Source organism: Scophthalmus maximus, chromosome 7 (assembly GCF_022379125.1).
Source record: "Scophthalmus maximus strain ysfricsl-2021 chromosome 7, ASM2237912v1, whole genome shotgun sequence".
NCBI lineage: Eukaryota > Metazoa > Chordata > Actinopteri > Pleuronectiformes > Scophthalmidae > Scophthalmus > Scophthalmus maximus.
The window spans coordinates 20,259,895-20,283,901 of NC_061521.1; the positions used below are offsets into that span (position 1 = coordinate 20,259,895).

The 24,007-nt window shown below is 41.3% G+C and overlaps 2 protein-coding genes across 5 annotated transcripts; one reads left to right on the plus strand and one right to left on the minus strand.

Moving 5' to 3' along the window:
* Positions 1–16: 16 nt before the first annotated feature.
* On the minus strand, positions 17–11,816 carry washc4 (WASH complex subunit 4). 2 transcript variants are annotated; one of them, XM_035641594.2, is made up of 33 exons: positions 11,657–11,816; positions 10,428–10,567; positions 10,272–10,325; positions 10,115–10,180; positions 9,955–10,000; positions 9,794–9,861; positions 9,618–9,700; positions 9,354–9,396; positions 9,156–9,259; positions 8,919–9,039; positions 8,618–8,741; positions 8,377–8,504; positions 8,109–8,269; positions 7,877–8,003; positions 7,618–7,743; positions 7,404–7,511; positions 7,160–7,306; positions 6,977–7,056; positions 6,424–6,529; positions 6,200–6,316; positions 5,734–5,902; positions 4,975–5,129; positions 4,779–4,853; positions 4,565–4,669; positions 4,313–4,447; positions 3,861–3,969; positions 3,674–3,740; positions 3,415–3,501; positions 3,050–3,197; positions 2,864–2,960; positions 2,550–2,746; positions 1,228–1,324; positions 17–1,048 (listed from the first exon to the last, which is right to left on the minus strand). In XM_035641594.2, exons 1-33 carry the CDS (start codon positions 11,715–11,717, stop codon positions 984–986), a joined length of 3,516 nt encoding a protein of 1,171 aa, XP_035497487.2. In that variant the 5' UTR covers positions 11,718–11,816; the 3' UTR covers positions 17–983. The 2 variants fall into 2 exon arrangements, with proteins under 2 accessions (XP_035497487.2, XP_047189186.1); XM_047333230.1 differs by having other exon boundaries at positions 1,197–1,324.
* slc41a2a (solute carrier family 41 member 2a) lies at positions 10,445–22,146 on the plus strand. Of its 3 annotated transcripts, XM_035641600.2 has the most exons (12): positions 10,445–10,596; positions 12,989–13,105; positions 14,243–14,687; positions 15,007–15,114; positions 16,352–16,423; positions 16,558–16,702; positions 17,115–17,261; positions 17,486–17,633; positions 18,403–18,482; positions 19,820–19,951; positions 20,046–20,194; positions 20,274–22,146. In XM_035641600.2, exons 3-12 carry the CDS (start codon positions 14,325–14,327, stop codon positions 20,448–20,450), a joined length of 1,521 nt encoding a protein of 506 aa, XP_035497493.2. In that variant the 5' UTR covers positions 10,445–10,596; positions 12,989–13,105; positions 14,243–14,324; the 3' UTR covers positions 20,451–22,146. The 3 variants fall into 3 exon arrangements, with proteins under 3 accessions (XP_035497493.2, XP_047189187.1, XP_035497495.2); XM_047333231.1 differs by lacking the exon at positions 10,445–10,596 and having other exon boundaries at positions 12,707–13,105; XM_035641602.2 differs by lacking the exons at positions 10,445–10,596; positions 12,989–13,105; positions 14,243–14,687 and adding an exon at positions 14,749–14,887.
* Positions 22,147–24,007: the final 1,861 nt, after the last annotated feature.

Below are 24,007 nucleotides of genomic sequence, written 5' to 3' on the forward strand. Positions count from 1 at the left end.
GACTTCAGACGTTTCGTTCAAAATTCTTTTTTTTGAGTGCAAGTTTTATTAGTCTTCAAAGACTCAACAGACATTTTATCTTCAAGCAAGTTAATCCATGGAATGTAATTTTGACCAAACTGTGGCCTCATCTTCACATATTCCACATTCTCTGATACAAAATTTGCTAAATAAAAACGTGCTGAGAATTAATGAAACTAAAGTACTGTACAACCCTAGATACATCTAAATTAATAAGGTGATCAAAACATTAGACCCCTTAGTTTATACATGATGTATAAAATTAAGACAAATAGTAGTAGTAGACAAATATGGCACACGATCATGAGATAGATCGACACTGAAAACATTCTGACGAGTCTTCATTCGTGTGCTGAAGCGTACAGAGCTTCCACCGAAGGCAATGAACAATCGTGTTACACTAGTATGTCGGACTATCAACAAAAATTGCAGCAAGAAAAAACGGCACTGAAATCAAAATCATGCTAATTAAGTCGCTGGCTAAACTCATCTGGGATCTGCGGAGGACACACGACTGTAGAAAAACAATCCAGGCCCGAGTGTAAAAAGTATCAAAAAGCTGCGCGGCGACGGAGAGGTTGCACTTACACACCGATCGCTTGTTTCCCCACCTCGCCTTCTTAAACTGCACTCGCTCGAGATGCCACATATTCAAACTGAATTTATCAGAGGCTGACGGATACTTGTGAAATGGAGAAACTTCCTGCTGTAGTAATTAAAAAAACAAAACACATTCATTCTCTGATGAAGTAATCAGTTTGTCAGCGTCCAACTAATGTCTGTCATTTTATCCAGACACACATTATCCAGTTTAGAGTCTCTTGTCCCTGAGCCACACACGCACACATTTCGGTGCAGTCTGCAGCCCGTCACACGTTGTCTGGCCAGGCGCGGCGTGCTCTGGTCATTTTTACAGTTCTCTCCGTTGTCGTCCATCACGAGGTCTTCCCCGTCCGCTGGCTTCACTTTGAGCCTGGTTCTGTTGGGGCGGAGGCTTCTGAAGAACCTCCTGCTTTGACAGCTTGTTCTGGTGGAGAAAATTGTAAAGTTACTTGTGAAATCTAAAAGGAGGATGAAGGCAGGGACTTCATTTTTTATTCATTTAACCATCATGAAAAAGAAATCTGTGCAACAGCGTGGGCTTCGCCAGTGGCTGTGCATAATTTAAGACTGACTTCATTCATCATCACACCGCCGCCACCGAACCTCTATCCTTCTTCTCCTGAGTCTCCTCGGCTGCAGTCTTGTCCGCTCGGAAGAAGATTCTGGCGCTGCTCAACGAGAAGTGGAGCAGCTCAAACTCCTGCAGGGAGAAGACGACAAAGGGTTCGGCATGAAACATCATCGACATCCCACACGTACATGCTCACAACACTGTAGATCAGTGATTCTCAACCCGGGGGAGATCACGTTTTGGGGGCCGGAGGAAAATAATGTCTAAATCACATAAACTGGGAATTTTATTTTAGGAAAGGCACACTTGTTTATATAGCACGTTTAACATACACAGAGGTCATTCACTGTGCTTTATAGAAATGTATAGGAAATTAAGTGCAGAATTAAGTGATTTCGTGAAGGGGGAAAAAAAAAGGCAGCTCGTGGTCGGTGCAGATTTGGTATCCACTATGTATTGTAGTGTTTTGGTTAAAGGCCATTTCACCCTGTTTAGTTTAATTTATTTTAAACTGTCTGTACCAGTGATCTTCTTTAGAATGGATGTTACTGAGTTTGTGAGAGTCAAAGTCTTGACTAAACAAACAGAAAAACTCTTATTTTGTGGAATTGGCTTCATGAGCCACAGAGAAACTTGCCTGGCTGCTCAGTGGTAGAGAAAGAAAAAAAAATAATTATTCAATTCAACAAAGTTGAGCATGTAATTGAAAAAAATTATGGAGTTGACGCTGACTCAGGAAGACAGTGACCGTGGACGTATTTATTACAAGGAGCTCAATATTGAGGAGATTTCTGGTTACCCAGATCAACAAGTGGTCGGTGCATGGCGTCCCAAGAACCTGCCTATCTCCGAGTCTTTGTGGTGTATTTATCTCTCTCAGGTCATGTGTTGTAACCTCATCTCATAAAATGTCTTCTTCCACCTATAATGTATTCTATCCCTATCAGAGAAACACTCGTGCTGCTCCATCATTGGTCTGTATTTACCGCAGTGCATCTCGCAAGACGCCTTTCAACTATGACCTAAATTCCGCAACTACTGCTCTCCGAGACAACCTTCGGCGAACCAGTGACCGTCCCTGCACGCCCAAGATAAGATGACCTCTCATGGCTAACCAACACTCACCTTTACAGTCTTGCCAGGAGAGGAGAGGAATTCTCAGATAATTTAATCACAAGGTTAAGAATTATGATTTGAAAGAAACATCTGACATCGCAGCTTCCTCAGCTGATCAAGACAGGAGCTGCATTACCCACTCCGGTCGCGTGCACACTTACATGCCGGTGGAACACGACTCGAAAGGTTCTAAACGGATGTCCGACTGAAAAGAAGAAAAACCAAAAGACTATAATACCCGAAGGTAGATGTCCAGTCTCTTCTGGGTGAGGTTCATAGTCTGCAGCAGTTTTTCATCCTGACTGGCGGACTGGACGTTCTGCTCCTTTACCACCGCGTTCATCTCTTTCTTGTACTTGTCTCTGACGGCCTGGAACCAGTGCAGGGAGTCGAACTCCAGGTACTGGTCCAGCAGCTTCAGGATGTACGCCACACCTGAGGGAGCGAGAGACGGCAATGGTAGAGGGGGGAAATATAAAGAGGAGAGTTAAGTCGAGATGCGATACAAGAGGCAGTAAAGCATGAAGCCGTAATGTGATGCGGATTTATTACCCATAGCAAAGCCATCGTCTGTGAAAGCAGCTCCGCTTTTGTTCTTCTTGTTAAGTTTCTCTTTGCAGCTGATGGAGTGCTCCACGAAATTCACAGTCTACAAGGGAGATTTTTCTTTTTTGGTGAATCAATTATCAAAAGTTAAATGTCAAGAGGAAAAAGTCTCTGAAAAGTCTCTACACTGACCAGTGGGGGTACGATCATGTAGAAGTTCCTCAGGTGCATATTCTTGGCGCTGCGAAACTCTGCCGCGAACACCGCCACCAGCATCTTGAAGTACTCCGTCCCCTCGGCGGAGTTGCTGGTCAGATCTCCCAATACGGAGTCAAGGACACTGGGAATAACAAACAGCTGTTTAAGATGAGGTTTCCTTTACATTTTTCTCACGCTGGTGCCACCTTGAGGTGTAAACATGGAAATACAGTGAAGTTATTTGAGTGCTGATTTCACACAGTGTAACATCCACTGGAGCTGTAGAAATAATCACAATACTCTACTGGCAACACTGACATAAAGTAACTGAAAAGTAAAGATTTTCTCATTTCGCACACCTCGCAGCTTTCTGAGTCTCCTCTGAAAGTCCCTCCTCCTTCACCAGCTCCTCAAAGTTCACGATATCCTCCAGGTCAGGAACAAACCTGGAAAAAACACAGTCATTAAAACATTCTAGTGAGATTTACTTTTAAGGGAGGGAATCTCATCAATGCATCCACTTTATTTTTTTTAATTTTTTAGCCCTTATTCAATGAAAGGGAACAGACAGCCAGCGTTATTAAAAAAGTGCTACAACAACAACAACCATCTGTTTACCTGATAGCACTGCTGCAACAGTGGAGGCCTCCGGAACGGATCATTCGCACATAGCCCATGGCATTACCTGAAAAACAACAACAACAAAAAAAACGGGCAAATTTGGTGTTTGCTGACGTCCCGCCTGCACCTGCGAAGGAATCTCTTACGATTATATACAGAGAATAGTTGGACGCTAATGTCTCACCGATCTGGCTGATGAGCTGTCTGAACTGGTCGAGGTAGCTCTGTCCGTCAGGGGTGATGCCCAGCTTCCGGATGCCGCGGTTGAACTTCTCCGCTCGCTCAAACGGATACTACGACAAACACACAAAAACAGCTACAGCTCAACAACAGCCGGGAGGGGGGAGCTGAAGTTATCGTGCCTGCTGATATGATAAAACAATATTTAAGGGGATTATTTACAAGAAGATTATCCAGATAACTGGTTCCAGGGACAGAAAATCTAGAAAATCCCTGGTTCAAGAGACTGAATTTAACAACTTAACCTTCTTAATGGCAGATTAGTTTCATGTTAATCTGATTACGAACTGATTTTGTTTTCCTACTCTCATGCAGGGTCATCAACAGGTGTCTGACCAGTTAAAACATTTGCTCGGTTTGTGTAACTGGTTTGATAAGCGACAGACTTTTTCTCACCTTCTGATCCGACTGGTCCTTTGTCTCTCTGAAGAAGCGGATGTCCTTGATGAGTCTGGACTTGATGTGTTCGTCGTACATGAACTGGCTGAAGATGTAAAACTTCTTGCGCAGGAACTGGTAGGTGAAATTCACCTGGTGAAAGCGGAGAGGACACATGTGCAACAGGTGAGTCCGAAAAAGAAAACCTATTATGGACAAAAGAATAAAAAAAAAAAAAAAAAAGCTCCACTGCCTCGGCTGTAAACTCACTGTGGTGTTCATGATGCCCGTGCCGTGGGTCCGGATGGAATTGGCAATGTGACGGATGTTGATGGTGTTCAAGTGCTTGTTGTTACTTGCCTTCTCTATGAAGATCTATTGGAAAGCAGCGATCACAGTCAGGACTATGTATCCGCAGACCGTATGCGCAGACATCGGCTCGGTTCAAAATACAGAAGCAGAACATGGAGGCTGGGAGTCTTACTTGGTTGTTGAGGTTATAAAGGTAGCGTGAGACAAACACATGAATGTTCCTCATTATCTCCAGAACATCCAAACCCTGCGAGAGAGAAAACACAGAGGACACAAGTTGATCAACCATTTTCTTTCTTTGCTCCTGCACTCATTTAATAAAAACATCAAACTATGTTACTGATGTGTGAAGGTGCAACCACACGGACCTGTTCCAGTGTCTGACTTGGCAGGTGGGCCTCCGTCATCATGAGTCCATAACGCTGCGTGGCCAGGTTCCTCATCTCGCTGTAGGTGGCCCAGTCATGCAGAGCCACGGTGGTCAGGTTGTAGAAAGTTTTGTCCAGGTAGTGGGTCACATAGGCTGCAAGGAGATCAAAAAATATATATTTTTATTACGATAATAGTGTAGTAATTTTATGAAAAAAAGTCATAATATACAAGAATAAAGTTGTAATTTTAGGCTAAGTGTTATTTTTCGAGGGGGAAGATCAGAAGATCAGAAGATCAGCCTGTCGCCTGCGTTTAAAATGAGGAATGTGGAGCATCTTGTTAATTTATAAGTTTCACAAATTAAGGAATACTTCTTTTGGCAAATCAGTACTACATTATCATTGGTATCAGAAAGATTGTGCATGAAACTGGGTCTAGTCCGAAAGGAAGAACCACCTGGACTAAGAAATCACTTTTTTTTTTCTTATTCAAGAAATATGACTTTCGTCTCAATTACGACTTTATTCTCGAAATCTCAGAATTATTCTCAAAATCTGAGATTTGGCCCTGTGGCCCTAATACTCTAGCTGTATGGATGAAAGAAATCTTCCAAAAAGTTTCTGGATCCTCATGAAACAAAGAGGTTTCCACCAAACTTTATAGAAATAAAGTATTACAGTATTATATCCCACGATCAACAAATAACAAAAACAGTATCATCTGTGTGTTGATGTATAAACACATTGTTTCAGCACCTTTGATGTGAATGAAGCGGTTGAAGAACCGGATGGGTTTGAGGGAGAAGAAGTGGGCCAGGTCCTTCATGCCGACCTTGAACGGGTTCCTGTCGTCCAGCTTGAGGTGAGTGTGAACGGAGAGACGCAGATCCTTCTCGATCTCCTTACACAGCTTGTCCAGCAGGTGCTACGAGAGCAATGACACAAAAACAAAAATCAAACCAAAATTACCACCTCGCAATTGTATTGTTTCCTGAGTTATGGTGTTGATAAAAAAAATTATAAATAATGACCAGAGAAATGTGGCCATTTCACATTTGTGGTAAACGTTCACAAATGTACAAGAGGATCATGGAGGTTGAGGATGTTAAAGTAAGTAATTTTGACACCGTATATGAAAAGGAAGATTTTGATCGAACATCCATCCACAGTGTCATAATATTAAATTACTGTTCATTTCCTCTTTCTGCTCATCTGCTCTCACCACGTTGAACACGTCCATGATTTCCTCGTCGTAGCTCTCCAGCAGCTGGTCACACGAATCCATGTGTTTGGCGTGCAACATGGACGGCACGCTGTCCTTCAGCGCGCTGAACATGTACTGCGAACAACAAACGACAAAAACTAATTTAAACAAGGAGAAAACTGCCAACGTGAATAAGCGTGTACACAAGACTGATGTGTACATCAGTGGTCCCGTCAACCTACGTGTATTCTCGCTGCGTCCACAGCGTTGTCGTACACGTCGTCGAGGTAGATGGGAAACACAGCTCGGTGCCAGTAGAGGAAACTACAGTCACACTGAATCTTCACCCTGAGGAGCAAAAGAAAGCAAACCTTAAAGTAGACAAAAAGAAAACATCAAATCGCAAACTTGGAGGCACAAAGATTTGTTGCGAAAAACGTAAAACATGTCTTACAGGCTCTGACATTAGCTTCCATGAATGGCCAGATATCAGTGAGTGAAGCTTTGACAGATAATTCTGCCACAGTGATGAGTGACAGCATTTAAGTGTTCTGTTTTTGCCTTTTGACTGTGATCCATTGAGATCAGAGCAAAACTGTCATTCTGTTTAACAAGATGTTGAAGCTGCCTATCACAAGAAGGAGCATCTAAACCTCTCAAAGTTTTCATCACTGCAAGGAGGGTTTAACTGTTTGCCAGCTCGTGGTGGATACAAGTAAAACACGGATTGTGTCATGCACTGACTAGAAATCTGGTATTGGAAATTTTTAGGCTAATCAAAAAAAAAAAAAACACCTTTCACGCAGCTCACTGATCAGATCCAGCTTCTTCAGCACGAGCTGCAGCGGCAGCAGCTCCTCGTCTTTGAACGTTTTCTAGAAGGAGCAAGAGATTTGATTTTTTAATGTCAAACTAAATAAAAAAGGAAACGGAAGTGTCTGCGTCCCATCAACCACATCAAGACTTTTTGCAACGTACCATCTGAGTGCCGACGCACAGAGCCAAAGACACCACCAGGCGTCGCTCTTTGGTGCTGGGTCCGCTGAGGGCATTTTCTGCCAGAACCAGAGACGACAGCACGTCCAGTCGCTGCTCGCTGTACTTCTTGTCGGAGATCACCCTTTTCTTCGGGGGATGTAAACACAAAATAGTGTCATATAAGATAGACAAAAGATATTATTTAAACATAATAATCCCTTTATTTATTTATTTTTGTGTTTACCTTGGCTGTGCCAATGGCATGTAGGGCCTGAGACTGCAGCTGCTGAGTGATGTGAGACACAGAGTCGGCTACCACCATGGAGCGCCTGTGAAACGTGTGCTCCACAGCCTGAGGGGGAATCGTGGTTTGACCTTATCAGTTCAACTGAAGACAAACAATGAATGTACTGGTAAGAGGAATGGAAATAAATCATCACACACACACACATACAAACCTTGAGCAATTCAACCAGTCGACAGAGCGCTTTGACAGACGTCTTTGTCATGGGCCGCTGCATCGACATGTACATGTTCATGGTGGTCTTGATAATAGTGCCAATGCTGTATGCATACAGGATGCCCTGTGAGGCAGACGAGAAGGGGTTGTAAGAGTATATGAAGACTAATCAATGTATATAAAAATATTGAAAATAAATGTGAAAGCCATGTGATGGCGCTGGTCTATGTGGTTTTTCTCTGTTGTCCTGCTTTTACCTGCACAAACACATTACACCTGCTGTTAAGGTCGTCTGCCAACCTGTCACTTTTATGGTCTTTGGACAAGATGGACTCCATCTTCATCATCCAAGAGGTTACAAACACGTAGTAGGACTGAACATCCCTGAAGAGAAAAGACGATTTAAAACAGTTAGATCCTCAAATCTGAAAAAATTTGGTTTAAAAAAAAAAGAAGAACTGATGTGACTGAGTTTCTGGCCCAGCTGACTTTGTAAGTGTCAGAGCTCTTTGCTGCAGGTAGGTGTCTCTCTGCATTCTGATGCCCTGCAGACTCTTCTTATCCATCAGCTTGGCTGCAGCCGGGACCTTGGCGATGAGGAAAGTGTCGGGAAACCAGATGATGTTCGCAGTCAAGGTGACAGCGGGAACCTGGAGGACAGGGCAAAACACAAATACACATGAGAAAAGGTGTTTCCGCTGCTTTCAGATCAGTTAGAAATAAGCTTGTGGAGAGCTCGCCAATAGAGAAAGCTTACCTTTTTACAGACGTCGAGCAGTGACTTGTAGAGTTTTTTGTCGACACTCCGGAAGATGTGAAAGTGAAGAACAAAGAGACCACAGACGCCGGCGTATTTATCTCTCTGGTCAATTTCTGAAGGTTCACCTGAAAACCACATGAACCCCAAAAAACACACAAACAAAGACATTTTGAAGCTGCAGGGGGGGAAAAAGTTACCATCAGTGAAACCAAGTGTTTCTTGCAGAGGAGGAACTGACCAATCTTTGACTCAACATTGGTGAATATGGTGCGAATGTTGAAGGCAAACTCTTCAGCGAAGACGCTGTTTTTGGCAACAGCGACTCCCTCCCCAGGATCATCGAATCTCTGTTCCACGCAGGCCTGTCGCACAAAAGGACATGATCAGAATATAGTCAATTGAGTATTAAGTCTTCAATTCATCTATGTTTACAGTTTATATTAACTCCAAACACTGACTCTTTGGCAAATACTGGACTATATAAACCTCAGGAAATGAACTCTACAACATAATAAAGATCTGGGGGGAGATGAAGTCACCTGCAGTATCATGCCGTCCAACAGCTGTCCCTCCAACTTGAGCAGGAGCTTCTCGAATGGTTTCAGCTTCTCTTCAGGAATGGAAAATTTCCCAGGGTTATGGTGGACGGATTTCAATAACCTATGATCGAATGATGCGGTTAGAGACGACTATAAACAATAAATTATCATAAAATGTATTTACTACAAAACTTTTTCACTGGTTGCGATAGTTGTGCGTGCAGTGTGTGTGTTAACCTTTTATACATCTTCCAGTGATCTTTCAGTGTGCCGTGATTTTCCAAAATCTCATCGAGTGCGAGCAGTACCACCAACAACTCGCCGAGGTGTTCGTACACAATCTGCAGCGGGAACGCAAAACAGACGTGGTGAGAAATATTCAGAGCCTGAGATTATAGACTCGAAAAAAAGAAAATCATTAAATCCTGTACCAACCTGGAAATGGACCCCTGATGACTCAATGATTTTTGATGCACCCCTAAGATATAGAGAGAGGAAATGCTTTTGTAAATGTTTTGCATTGTAACAGAGCAAAACATTGAATAGAAACTTAAACCAGAACTGCAGTCTGTTCATTCTGCTTTTGTCTGCATGTAAAGTGCACAAAGGCTCTTTTCACGACGAGCGTATCCAAAAGGAATCCAACAAGAACAGTGCAGTCACTTTATGAAATGACTGGCGTCTGATCAAGTGACTTACTTGTTGCTGCTGTAGAGGGCAGCCAGCTGGTGAACAATGTTGACCACCACTTCATAACATCTTGACACGAAGCAGGACAGTTCCTGTCAGAAGAAAACAGCGAGTGAGAGAAGCTCTCAGTGTTTTTTCTGGACTCAAGTAAACTACGTTATGACAGGAAATGATGAATTGCTCACCTGTAGTAATGAGATGAATCTACCCATCTGAATCTGGGACTCTCCTTCCACCACACCGGTGTCAGACACTGTAACACGGAGACACACATTTTGCATTAATTCTCTAAAAAGCAGAATGTTAAATCAAAGGGAAAACTCAGAATATAAGGATGTATTATTACCTCCTTCGCCATAGTACAACAATCCATTGTAGAACTTTGTTTCTGCCTGTAAGTGGACATAAATATCAGACGCGACATTTGTATTTCATAGCACAGCAATAACAATGGCTACAAAACATACATGCACCATGAAATGTGCACCGTTTTGACCAATGCTTACCTCATACTTGAGCTTCTTCACTTCACTACAGAGAGCAGCATAAACTGTGATGACTTTATTTAGAACCTACACACCACACAAAACAAAACTGATCATTTAAAAAAAACTTGTGAATATGAGACTACAAAAGTTAAGAGACGATTTTGTCCAAACTTACCTTGTTGTCCGTTTTAATTAACTCCAGTAACGACGACTGCTCATATGGGAGAAGCTGAAAGAGAGCACAAGGCAACGGGAAGGAAATTACACAAGTTTCAAATGTGAGTGAACCCAACTGTCTAAAATGTTCTTAAAAGCCAACAGTGTTTTTTACCCTCAGGGCGATGGGGTCCAGAGTGAAGTCCCACACGTCTCCGATGGAGTCATCCAGAGCCTCCTCGATACCCCTCAGCTGAGAGGTATACTCCTCTAGAAACCTGCTGTAGTTCTTCAGCTGGACCTCCGTGTGTATTTCTGCAGGGATGGAAAGTTACGTCAAAAACGTCAGTGGGTGGAAGTTACACTCACTCAACTACTGTACTTACGGTTCATGAGGTTCTTGTACTTTACTTCAGCCTGCGACTTCATGCTTTCTACTTCTACTCCACTACACTAGCAACAACTACAAAATGCTGCTTATGTTTTGATGAATCTTTAATAGAAGATAATCATTTTTTACTTGTACATGAGTGTTTTGCTTTTGTACATTACACCCTGACAGTGTTGCATGTGTAGATATCATAAAGCGATATTCTGGAGTTAACGTGCAGTGTTACATGTGGTTTTGCATTCGACGTTTTGCTCACGTTTATATGTATTAGAAGCAAAATACACATTCAAAAAACAAACTACACTTTAGGGCTGCAACCAACGATTATTTTCTTCAGCGAATTAATCTGTCGATTATTTTCTGGATTAATCGATTAGTTGTTTGGTCCATAAAATGGTGAAAATGAGGATCGTGTTCCCCACGAGATTTCCCAAGTTTAGTCTCGTCCACACACCAAAGATATTTAGTGTGGTCAGATGTCAAAGAGGATCAAAGAAACCAGACAATATTCACATTGAAGAAGTTGAAATCAGAGAAATTTGACTTTTTGTTTCACCATAAAAACTACTTGAACCGATTATCACAATAGCTGCAGATTAATTTATACATTGATTACTAATCGATTGAGTGTAGTTATTTAAGCTGTCATTTGTATTCATCACTGCTAAAACTGTTCACAACTGTCACACTGATCCTCAGCCTGGTTTTGACAGGCTGCTGGCTGTAAACGTCAGCTAGCTTGTCCTCGTCCGTGAATTTGCACTTTCAGATTTGCACTGTGCACTTGAGAGGTAGCCAGGGGGGGGGGGGGGGGATTCACTGTCAGAAAATACTGCGCGAGATAATTCCAAATGTGTTTGTTTATCCAGTCAATAGACGGAGCCCGGTGGCACCAAAAAAAGAAAGGGAACTCTTGCTAGCAGCCAAAGCTAGCAACGGAGGCTAGCGTCCGTCAGCCGTGGCGTGTCGCTGTGTCTTGTCCGCCGCGTGTCAGCGCTGGACGCGGCACTTACTCTGCGAGCCGTCGTCGAAGCGGTCGAACTCCCAGTCAGGTGCGATGGTTTCCACCGCCATGATGCCCGCATTCGGTGACCCGATAGACGGCTGCTAGAAAGTGAAGCTGCGCGGTCCCATGATGTGTCTCATGATTTGTGAATGGTCGCTAGTGCTCATGGGAAATGGAGTCCTTCGAAGTTGAACGCCACAGACAGATAGACAGATAGATCGATCGATCGATAGATAGATAGGTAGATAGATAGATAGACAGATCGATAGATAGATAGATAGATAGATAGATAGATCGATAGATCGATCGATCGATAGATAGATAGATAGATCGATAGATAGATAGATAGATAGATAGACAGATAGATAGATAGATAGATAGATAGACAGATAGATAGATAGATCGATCGATAGATAGATAGATAGACAGATAGATAGATAGATAGATAGATAGATAGATAGATAGATAGATCGATCGATCGATAGATCGATCGATAGATAGATCGATCGATCGATAGATAGATAGATAGATCGATAGATAGATAGATAGATAGATAGATAGATAGACAGATAGATAGATAGACAGATAGATAGATAGATAGATAGATAGATCGATAGATCGATAGATAGATAGATAGACAGATAGATAGATAGATAGATAGATAGATAGATAGATAGATAGATCGATCGATCGATAGATAGATAGATAGATCGATAGATAGATCGATCGATCGATAGATAGATAGATAGATCGATAGATAGATAGATAGATAGATAGATAGATAGATAGATAGATAGATAGATAGATAGATAGACAGATAGATAGATAGATAGATAGATAGATAGACAGATAGATAGATAGATCGATCGATAGATAGATAGATAGACAGATAGATAGATAGATAGATAGATAGATAGTAGATAGATAGACAGATAGATAGATAGATCGATAGATAGACAGATAGATAGATAGATAGACAGACAGATAGATAGACAGATAGATAGATAGATAGATAGATAAATAGATAGAAAGATAGATAGATAAAAAGATAGAAAGATAGAAAGATAGATCGATCGATAGATAGATAGATAGATAGATAGATGATTGTTGTTGTTTAATTGTTTATGTTTAGACAATTTAGGCCTTAAAAATAAGGCCTTTTCCTTTAAAAAATAAACAAACACAAAATAATAGTCACCGGTCAGCACATGACTGTCTGTATACAGCTGTCTGTCATATACTGGTTATACACAGGCTGTCGCTGTGTTTGAATGTCCAAGCACGAGACATAATGAAGGGAGGTGAGAGTTATGTGCGTGTGTGTTCGGTAATGCCACAGTGAAGACTCAGCACACCATTCAGAGGACGGCAGAGGCCACGAGGAAGAGTCCGGGTCGTCAGCAGCGGACTGTGAGAACAGATGCCTCTTCTCCTCCTATACGGTTTCACATTAAGGGTAAGGAAACTTTGTTTATTCTACTATTCTACCGCTAACCATTGACCAAATGTATAAGATATGTGACACACTTGCTTCGCTTTATGTGCCGTGTCCGCTTTTTGCAAAGATGCTGGGGGGACAGAGACACACCAAGGGAAAATAAGCACTGCAAGTCAATTTTATATGATTATTAAAAACTTGTCTCAGGTTCTTATTGTGGCCCCACACCATGACACCTGAGGTGATTCGTGCCTAACTGTTGAAAGCCTTTCATTAGTGTCTGTTTGACATCGGTTTGATGTACCCTGCTTTCCTTTACGTACTTCAGAGCATCATATAGTGCTGATCTTCTCAAAGTCAGCAGAGTCCTTACAGATAACATTAAACACTTAGGCTTTTATAACATTATATGGTTTTGGCTCACACGGTGTGGTGCTTGTAACGTTGCTGACCTTATAGCCGCTTAAATTATGATGCAAATGGATATTTACCATTATACAAAATGCTTATTTCCATTAAAGTTGTAGTTAAAACTAAATTCTATATATTTTTTATATTATGTACTTTTTTAACGTGCATTTTTATCATCTGTTGACAACATATTTGCAGATTGTGTTTAATAAGGTTAGAAAAACAATTCCTCTCTTATAACTTGGTGACCTCATTTTTCCCGTACCGTACCTGATCATCTCTTAGTAATTTCGCATGAAGTGCATTGTCTCGGTCAGACAACATAGCCTCAGTGTTGCTGAAGGGAAACAGGCATGAAGAATTGTAATGCAGACATTTTTCAGCCTTGTGCAGCATGCAGAAAGTGTTGCATTTTGTATAATCTGGCATGCAGAAAGTATTGCTTTCTGCATGCCAGAATTTGATTTTCCATGGAAGTGAAAAATATTCAGAAGCCCTCTTATATTAAAGGTTTCCTTGCTATAGCACTTAAAACAGCTACTAGTGATCTTATACTTACATGCATCCACCAAATTTTTTTCTTTTTTGCTTTATTTCTGCTTCTGTGCAGTTTATTATGTCATTGCCATGACAACAACACATTTCTAGTGAGTGGTGGTATAGAAGGAGAACTATTATTTCTGGATTGTTTGTGTATTGTTGTGTTTACAGATGTTGTCATAACAGCTTTTTCTCCTCTTTAAGCTAATTGTGACCAACCAGGGAAGGAATTCCTCAGGAGCCGGAGCAGCAGGAGCTACATCTTGCCAAAACCCGACTTTACGCCATGGTTGTCCCAGAGTCACAGGATAAGCAACAACCCACAAGCATCTCTGACAGAAGAGGCCCCAGCCAACAGTACAGCTCACAGCCGTCCTCATCGCATCACGCTGGTGGTCCACAACATTTCAGCTCCAATGACAATACCATTCTCCAATACGAGCCACAGGAGTACACCGAGACAGACTTTCTGCTCCCCGTTAAACTCTATGGTAGGTCAAGGGTCAGCGAATCCACAACGGCAAAGGATGAAGTTGGCTCGGTCGCACCTGCGGAGTCTGTCTGTTCCATGGTGCTGCAGATCCTGGTGCCATTTCTACTGGCCGGGTTCGGGACAGTTTCCGCCGGGATGCTGCTGGATGTGGTTCAGGTGAGGAAACTGGCAGGTGCAGAGGAGTTCACGGGAGTTGTTGAGAGTTTAGAATATATGCACTGTGTTCTAGTTCAAACCCCCTGGTAGCTGGATCAGGGAGAGTGGGTGTTGAAAACATTCTCTTTTTGCAAATAAGTAGAGAGATGCTGAGAGGGGGAAACACCCACGGAGGAGAGACAGGAGAGAAGAAAACTAATGTGAAGTTTAAAATTGGTTTCTTTATTTTTGCTGCAACTGAAAATAAAGAGGATTTATTGTGTGGTTGTGGGGTTGATGTAAACTGCTAAATCTCTACATGATTATTTTGGCATGGCAGAACTGGGACGTGTTCCAGGAAGTGACAGAGATCTTCATCCTGGTCCCTGCTGTTTTAGGCATGAAGGGGAACCTGGAAATGACTCTGGCCTCTAGACTCTCCACTGCTGTGAGTGCAAAAACACACACACACACAAACACCCACACACACATGGCATAGTAAAAAATAAGAAATAGACAAAGGGGGGTCCAAAGAGTCAGAAAGTGAACACTACAAAAACAGAGTGACAGTGTTGACAACTTCTTTCTCAGGATTTTATTTTTGCTCCCTTGCATCGTGGGTGTGAAACTCCACACAGACATGTGAAGTCAACAGCCGCACATCAATTTACAGTACAATATTCTGGCAGGGCAAAATAATGCTAACAATAGTCGAACAACTTAGATAACCGGTATAAACTGCCATTCGTTAAGATGCAAAAGATTGATGAAGCCTAATCCTCTGTGCTACTGACCCCTGCTGTTAAAATATCAAAAACATGTTGTTTTGCTGTGAAGAACATGGACACTGGGTTCTATTTCGAATCGATCCTGTTTCCTGTTAATACTGAGGTGTTAATTAATTTTAACATTTAATTAAGTTGCAGGTTTGGTTAATTGTAATATCAATGTTAGGAAGCACGGTAGGAAACCGTTTGAAGTGCATATATAGCACTTACCTAGTGTGTGTGTGTGTGTGTGTGTGTGTGTGTGTGTGTGTGTGTGTGTGTGTGTGTGTTTGTGTGTGTGTGTGTGTGTGTGTGTGTTTCGGTGGAGAGGCTGGAATAAAGATTCTTTGAAAAAAGTGGATTTTGTTTAAGTATTTTATTCTGTCGCGAGCAGAAGGCAAACAGGTTTTACAGAGCACACAGGGTAGTCTGAAAAAGTGCTGGCCCGAGGTTTGTCTTTAGCAGAGCCTTATAGTGATAAGACAAAGAGGAGATTCCGCAGTGATAGAGGTCTGCCCACAAGCAGTGAGGTCTGTCCCCAAGCAATGTAGTGCTGCAAAAAGCTATACGGCAGGGGATGGGAGTAGGAGGTCAAGGTAAGGGAAAAATGTAAGGATATATGGCAGAATGGGTGCAGGGGATGAGAGTAGGAGGAGGTCAATGTAAGGATATATGGCAGAGGATGGGAATATGACGGAATGGGAGCAGGGGACAGGTAATGGAGGAATGTGAAGGGAGGCATAAGCTTTCAGGTTGTCACAGAACAGTGCACGCAATACAGAACTATGAATCACACAGTATAAAGTATATATAACACAGTATATTGAATATTTTCTATTAGAGTAAATATATATATATATATATATATATATATATATAAATACATATATAATTAATAAATAAATTTGTTGTTGTCAGGTGAACGCAGGGAAAATGGGATCTGCCAGAGAAAAGTGGATGATGATTGTTGGGAACCTGGCGCTCAAACAGGTACATCATTATCTTTTTAGAGAAAACATTTTTTATATTATTTCACACCTACATCACTACCTGTTTATCTGCACAATGTAATTCCAATCTACTAAAATGTTTCCATATTTCTCACTACCACGCTGGTGTTACAGCTACAAGCCACAGTGCTGGGCCTATTGGCCTCCCTGCTGGCGACTGTCTTGGGCTGGATGGCAGAGGGAAAGATGCCCTTTAATCACGTGGTGCTTCTGTGTTCAACTAGTGTTTCTACGGCCTTCATGGCCTCATTGCTGCAAGGTAACGACACAAACCTGTCTTCATCTTGAACCACTGTCCTTTCTGTCAGTGTGGAACGATTAGATAGGACCAGCTTCAAACATCTCATCATTCTTTCCCAACATTAATTCTATGGTTTCTTTTCATTTTTCCCCCCTCATCTCAATGTAGATACTTCTATCTAATTATAAGTAAAATTCTTGATTGGATACTTATCAGATCTAGTATTGATTACAAGAACATTTTCACTTTCAGAAAATGTGTCTTCAGTTCGTCATAGCAGAAGTCATTCTAGAAATGGGAGTTTGAACAAATTGCACATTTGAATGACTAGATGTTTGAATGAATTTTAATAATTGGTTGCAGAATGTAATATTATCAACCAACCATCAACAAAACCTCTGAAATTCACTTTGTCTTCAACCCTCTCAAGGTATCATCATGGTGGCAGTGATCATTGGCTCCATGCGAATGGGAATCAACCCTGACAATGTGGCAACACCCATGGCAGCCAGCTTTGGGGATCTCATCACTCTCGCCCTGCTGGCCTGCTGCGGTCAGTGGTTCTACTCCTTAACAGGTAAAGGTGGATGGCGACACGAGGATTATCTGGAAGGACAATTTGCTTCTGTAACACACTAGTTGAAAAGGTTGTTTTTTTTGTCAAATGTCATGTAGTTTTCACTTTTAGCCAGCAGACGGCACTTGTAACGCTTGTTCCACAATGATCAGAGAGCTATCATGATTTTTAAAGTGAGTCCTAGTGTATAGTATAGTATAAGTTATGACTCTTTCTCTTGACAGAACTGCAGCCCTATGTGCTATATCTGGTGGATATGTTGATTTTGTGCCTGGTCCCTCTCTGGGTGGTCATCGCCTCCAAGCACCCAGACAGTCACATCATGCTCCGCACAGGTTGGGAACCAATCATAACCGCAATGGTCATCAGCAGGTATTCACCCCCCAGTCTTGTAACTGACTCTTCCTGCAGCTTGGACATATGTTCACATTTAATCAGATGCTTAACATTTAGATGTTTAGAAAAGCATTCAGTTGTAAGTCTTGAATACTTTTCCTCGGCATCAAGTGGTACACGCGTTATAGGTATAAAATAAACCATCATATTTGTAAAGGTGGGTTCTTTTGTGACCGGTTTCTAGTGAGATCGTCCCCCATAAAAGTTGACCTCCCCCATGTCTAATCAGCAACTGGCCCCCTTCGTCAGTCACAAAAGACCGTATAGGGCAATAAATTAAGGGCAATAAATAACACACACCTCTGCTGCCTCCAATACTCCCTGAGGGAGTGAGGGCGAGAAATTCTAAATTTCAGCCTGTTTACGTGTGTAAGTGCCAATGTGTTTAAGTGTGTTGGAAAGTAGTGCATAATTCCCTGGTGAGAAATAAAAGTTTTAGACTCGGCCGAGTTTTAAGTAATTTGTTACAAGAGAAGATATATTTTAAAAGAAGATTTAGATTACACAAGCCAACAACGATTGCAAAAGAGACAAACCTTGTCCCTCCTGGACCAAAGCTGTAGGGGTCCATGCTTGACCAGCCAGTTCGTTGGGGTCTCATCTGGACAAATAATATGTTCCGTAAGCAAAGAACAGTGCAAAGAACACAGTGAAACTATTAATTCTACTAAGTGAACTAATTTCAATCACAATATGTAGAATATGTAGGGGTTCTAACGTAATATCTTGGTTTTCCTTCCTTCAGTATCGGAGGACTTATACTGGACAAGTCTGTGTCAGATCCAAACTTGGCAGGAATCATTATATATGCGCCAGTCATAAATGGTGAGTTGTTCTGAAAGTGCATGCAATGACCTGTATTGATTCATTTAGATTAATAGATCAATGGATAAACCCTTAAAGCAGCTTTTCAGAGCATGTGGTGAGTCACACAAATTGGCATCCTTTCAACTCCCAGTGACCTTGTGACACAAAAATACCTCCTCCACACATGAACTCTTCAGGAAGGCAAAGCGTGTTGAGGGAAATTAATGGTTGGTCACCCTTGATTTACCCACTGTTTGTATAAACATATAGTCCTTTTTTATACTGTAGGGTCACCAACAGGTGCCTTTTAACACTTCTACCATTAGCTGAAGTGCACCACCCACACTAGACATGAAGCACACAACCTCTTTCGTTTTGTTTTCCATCCAAGAAGCATCTCTGGAAGCCATTCAAGGTCTGACTCTGTTATTATGATCTAGGTGCACACTTTGTCCTCTCCAGCTGGGAACGAATGCTCTGTTGATCCAACTGAGCATTTATTTTATTCACTGGGAAATTCAACAAATTTCCAAGACAAAAACTGAGACAAAACCAAAGTCAAAGTCTGTTGAACTTACACACATAGTCAATGTAAAATCAACAACCAAGCAACACCACATACAACAGTAAACATAAAGGAGACTCCGATTGTGCTGATGCTGATTGGTCAAGAGATGAGCACAAATAACAAAAATAATAAATAGACCTCCCCAGAACTTAATTTAGATCCTGCACCCTAAAGGTGGAAATGCCTTCAATGTCAGACTGTCCAGTTGTTAGGTCTGTGGTGTTGCTATTCTTTTTTAACTGTTTTTACTGGGACTTTTTATTTCAGAGAAGAGACTATCAATGACCTTGCCCTTATCTTACTTTGACATGAGCAGCATTAGGGGGTTGGGGAGGTTTGTTGAGCAGATTCTACCAGACCCCTGTATCGCCCGCTCCTCATCTCTACTTGTGCTGTGTCAGGGCTGCTGTGATATGAGCTTGACATATGAATAGGAAGCATGCAGGAATGTCGGCAGCTGCAATGCAGGATGTTGCTCCCCAGAGTTTACATGTCAATGCTGTGTGGAACCAAGTTTGACATATGGATCGGTGTGACAGAAGGTCGGGGGGCCCTCATGTTCCTATTTCTTGAAATATTTCTTTGCTTTTGAATGTATATCTGTCTGTTTGGCTGTTGGATAGAAACGTATGTGTTTTGGATGTACTGACCAAGCAAGATGAGTTTGTTTTCTCTTTGGATAACTATAATCCTACATCATCTGTGTTGTTGTGTCAAACAGTAGCTTAAGTCATGCAAATAAGGCCCTAACTGTGGACCCTGTCCCCACCTATTCTATTATCCTCAGGGATTGGAGGAAACCTTGTCTCCATACAGTCTAGTCGTATGTCGACTAATCTGCATTTAAATTTCTCACCCGGAGAAGTGTCTGAGGACCGGAGGAGCTGCCACATGCCTTGCAGCACTTTCTTTGGTTCAGGTGACAATCAGTCAGTCAAACTGTTCAAATAAGATGTGTAGTGTTGCACCTATGCAACACACACACAGTCTAATGTTCAGCTTTGTCATGATAGGAGCAAACCATCGCTCTGCCCAGATTCTGCTTCTTTTGGTCATCCCTGGTCAGTTAATCTTCATATACACCATTCATCTAATGAAAGGAGGCCACACATTTCCCAGTCTTCTCCTGACTATTGCCTTCTTGTCTGCTTCCCTGATTCAGGTGAGTCAGACACGTGATGATATTTCCCTCTGCAGACATCATCACTGTTATACAATAAATTTTTTGTCTTGTCTCTTAGGTCTTCTCTCTGCTGTGCATAGCGGACTATTTGGTCCACTGGCTTTGGCGGAGGTGTAAAGACCCCGACAGTTACTCAATACCCTACCTCACAGCCCTCGGAGACCTTCTGGGGACTGCTCTCCTCTCTCTTGCCTTCCTCATTCTTTGGGGCATTGGTGACATGGGCAGTGTTTAAGCTCAAAGCAAACAAGAGAAAAGAAAAAAACAATAGAGATGCATACTTATCCAAACAGTGTAATTTTAATTAATAGGGTTGACATAAAACGAAAATTAAAACATTAAAAAAACACCCATGTTAACATTATTTGAGTATTATCCTGCTCAGATTGTAGATGTTTTTTAAAAATGTGCCTATGAAAGTGAGACACGAGACGAGAGTTCTCAACTGAGCCAAATTAAATGCACGCGTGGGTCAATGCTCATTTTGTGATAATCTTCGTTAAGCATAATAAAAAGTTGTTCTCTAAGAGGCTTCTCTGAAGAACACTGATCGAAACTACATTCTGTATCTGGTAAGTAATAACAAAACATACAAAAAGATTATTGGATTGAAATAAATCAATTGTATCTTCTAATTTTAGTGTTTTGAAAACAAGTGTGAACAACGTGTTGGACTCCCCTGAGTGGGAGAATTCTGCCAACGGATTATGAAAGAGAACATATTTCATGGGTACTGTGAATAGATTGCATATCGTTTCACTTGTGCCACCTGCATGGCCTCAGCTATTCTACAGATTGTAAACACGTCTCTTCTCTCAGGTGTCTTCCCACCGGCCCTGAAAACTGCTTGTTATCAAGTCACTCTTAATAAAAGAACAATTTGGACACTTCATAAAAGGCCCATACCAAACCTCGCGTTTCTGAGCAAAATCATTGAAAAAGCAGTTTTTTAAGCAGCTGAACAAATTCAAGGCAAAAAACAACTGTTTTGATGGGGTCTGACAGCTCCTTCATTGTTCAGCAACTCTTTTATACACGGACTCAATGTGGACGAAGAGTGGACAATCACATAGGCACCGGACTGCTGTTTGCTAAGAGGTGAACCTTGTCCCTCCTTGCAGAGGCTGTGGGGGCATATTGATTCATCAGCTTGTCCCTATGGGGTTTGTCGGTTCATGCTTATCGAATAACATGTTTGGCAGAGCAAAGGACATGTATAATGAGCGACATGTATAATGAGCGACATGTATAATGACGATGCAGACACAGCTCCTAAATTTACAATTTCTATTATCGATTATCACAACATTTTACTAGACAAACTGGAAAACTGTGTGGGAGTCTCGGGTACAGTATTAAACTGGTTTAAATCCTATTTCAAAGAAAGGGACTACTTTTTATCTATAGGTAATAACACATCTGAGCGGGCAAAAATTACATGTGGAATTCGCCAAGGCTCCATTCTGGGGTGTCTTCTGTTCTACATCTACATGCTCCCACTGGCTCAGGTCATGGATAACCATAATTATCCATGTAGAATGGTCCACCTCACGTCAAACTCAATCTGACAGTTTTATCACCCCCAATAAATCATCACAGGACCCCTTACTGCAGGGACGAACAGAGACACTCCCAGGTTGCTTTGGCTTACCTACAGTATTGATATACTTGATAGTTAAACGCTCATCTTTAATAAAGCTACATGGAAAGTGTGAACTGATAGCTTTCCCATCTCTTACAACAACGAGCTCTTTGTCATTTTTATTTTTTGCAATTAAATTGCAAACTTCTTTTCAGTGAGTCCTCAACAGTTCCTAAATGGTTGCAGGTAACAGAAGTGGGCATCTTCCCTTTTAAGTACCACTCGAATGAATGTGTTGTATGTGGTTCCTAAGAATGAAAAAAAAATCGTATTCAATTCACTCACGATGAAATATCTTTTATTCTGTTAAAAGCAACCCCACACTTGTCTTGTCTCATCACAAACATGGTTAACGTGAGAGGAAAATGTATACACACATTCCAAATCCTTTTTACGATCATGAAACAAGAGGTTGTTAACGTTTTTATTTGCAAACAGTTAAAAACAAAATATGACAAACCTTTGCAACAAGTTGTAAATTACTATATTGACTGTTCTCCACATTCTGTTTGTCTGTTTATTCGTTAGGAAAGAGAAATGTTATTAATAGTAATATCTGATAACTTGCATGCTTCAGTTTTTGTAATTCCTGGATAAGAGATATACAAAAAAGGTGAAAAACCAGAAAAATCGGTGATTACAATACAGCTTTAGTTAATCTAGTAAGACTTGAATGTACTTTTCATTTCACTGGGAGAAAATCTCTACCTCAACAATTTTGTCCATTTGTTCCAACTTCCGTTCCATTTTTAACGAGAGGATTCCAGGCGAACAAGAATTTTACCTCTAGGAAAAAGCAAATACATATGATTAATTTGAATAACTTTAAAGTACACCTAGTGATTCACCATACATTAACCTAAATAGTAATAACAATAAACTTAAAAAAACATTTTTATACATGTCCTACTTTCTGGTGCACAAACCATCTTCTCACTGCCACCAAACTAGACTCATCTCTGAGGTTTGTCACTGTACACCCACGTCTGCATATAGAAGTGAACTGTAGATTTTCTAATTAAAAAACTAAATTAAAAAAAGAAAGAACACAGCAATAATAACTAAGTCTACAAGCCTTTGTCAATAAAACATTTACTCTATGCCATTAACAACAAGCATCACCTTTAACTTCTGTCGAGTCACAGTTTATTTGGTTTAATTCATTAAAATTTAAATATAGTGCTGCAAACTACCACACTTACAGAAAAACACAGAAAAAAAACTTGGATGCATTTTTAAGACGCTGTAGTATAATTTCAGTAACAGATAAACAATTATTTAAAATGTTGTTGCATAGCTACAGTGTTACTTACCACATGTAATGTTTCCTGGGACGACTTGTACCCCCAGGCGGACGACAGCGCGAGTGTACTCGCATCGAGGAGTAGCACTTGGACTGGCGTCTTAGTTTAGCTCCTTCGCCTCAGCTAACTGGGCAGCTTCGAAGTAGGTGGCATGTTTCAGTGACCGGTCTGCATTCGTCCCACGCCCACTCCATCCCTTTGTCCATTTTCTGATTAGGCGGGTAAAGGAGGAGTCGGGCCCTGCCAAGATGGTGGCGCCTGAGCCGTTGCTGAACCTTCCACTTTGGCTTCAAAACCGGTCTTCAGAAACCTATGGGTAACGCCACGGACGCTATGTCCATCTTGATGCACAGTCTGTGGTTGAAACCTAACAGCTGCTGTCAGATCAGAGATTTTATTATGTATAGTTTAGTTCCCAGCGTTTCTCATTCATTTAGCACCAAAGGTGTGAGGCTATAAATGTTGAAAAGTTAGTTAATAATTTGCGAAATCTAACATCTCCCGTCCACTACACATGTTACTGTTTATCCTAATAGTAATCATCACAAAATATGTAAGTATATATATCACTTGAAAGGAATACAACACTAGAAATTGAAAAAAGCTTTCAGTGGCTGTTTTCAGTTCTAGTAAGCAACTACTACAAATATATAATTACGAGCCCTTCCCAGATTTACATGAACGTGGGTCACTTGCTGTTAGAATAATCTGAAATGAACACAGAAAGTTGAATTCGGTTTTTAGACAAACAGTAACATTTAATACATACATATATTCTTGCTGCAAGGGGACAAGTCAATACAGCAGCACAGTGTCTGAGTACTGAGGTTGTCCGACGAATACAGG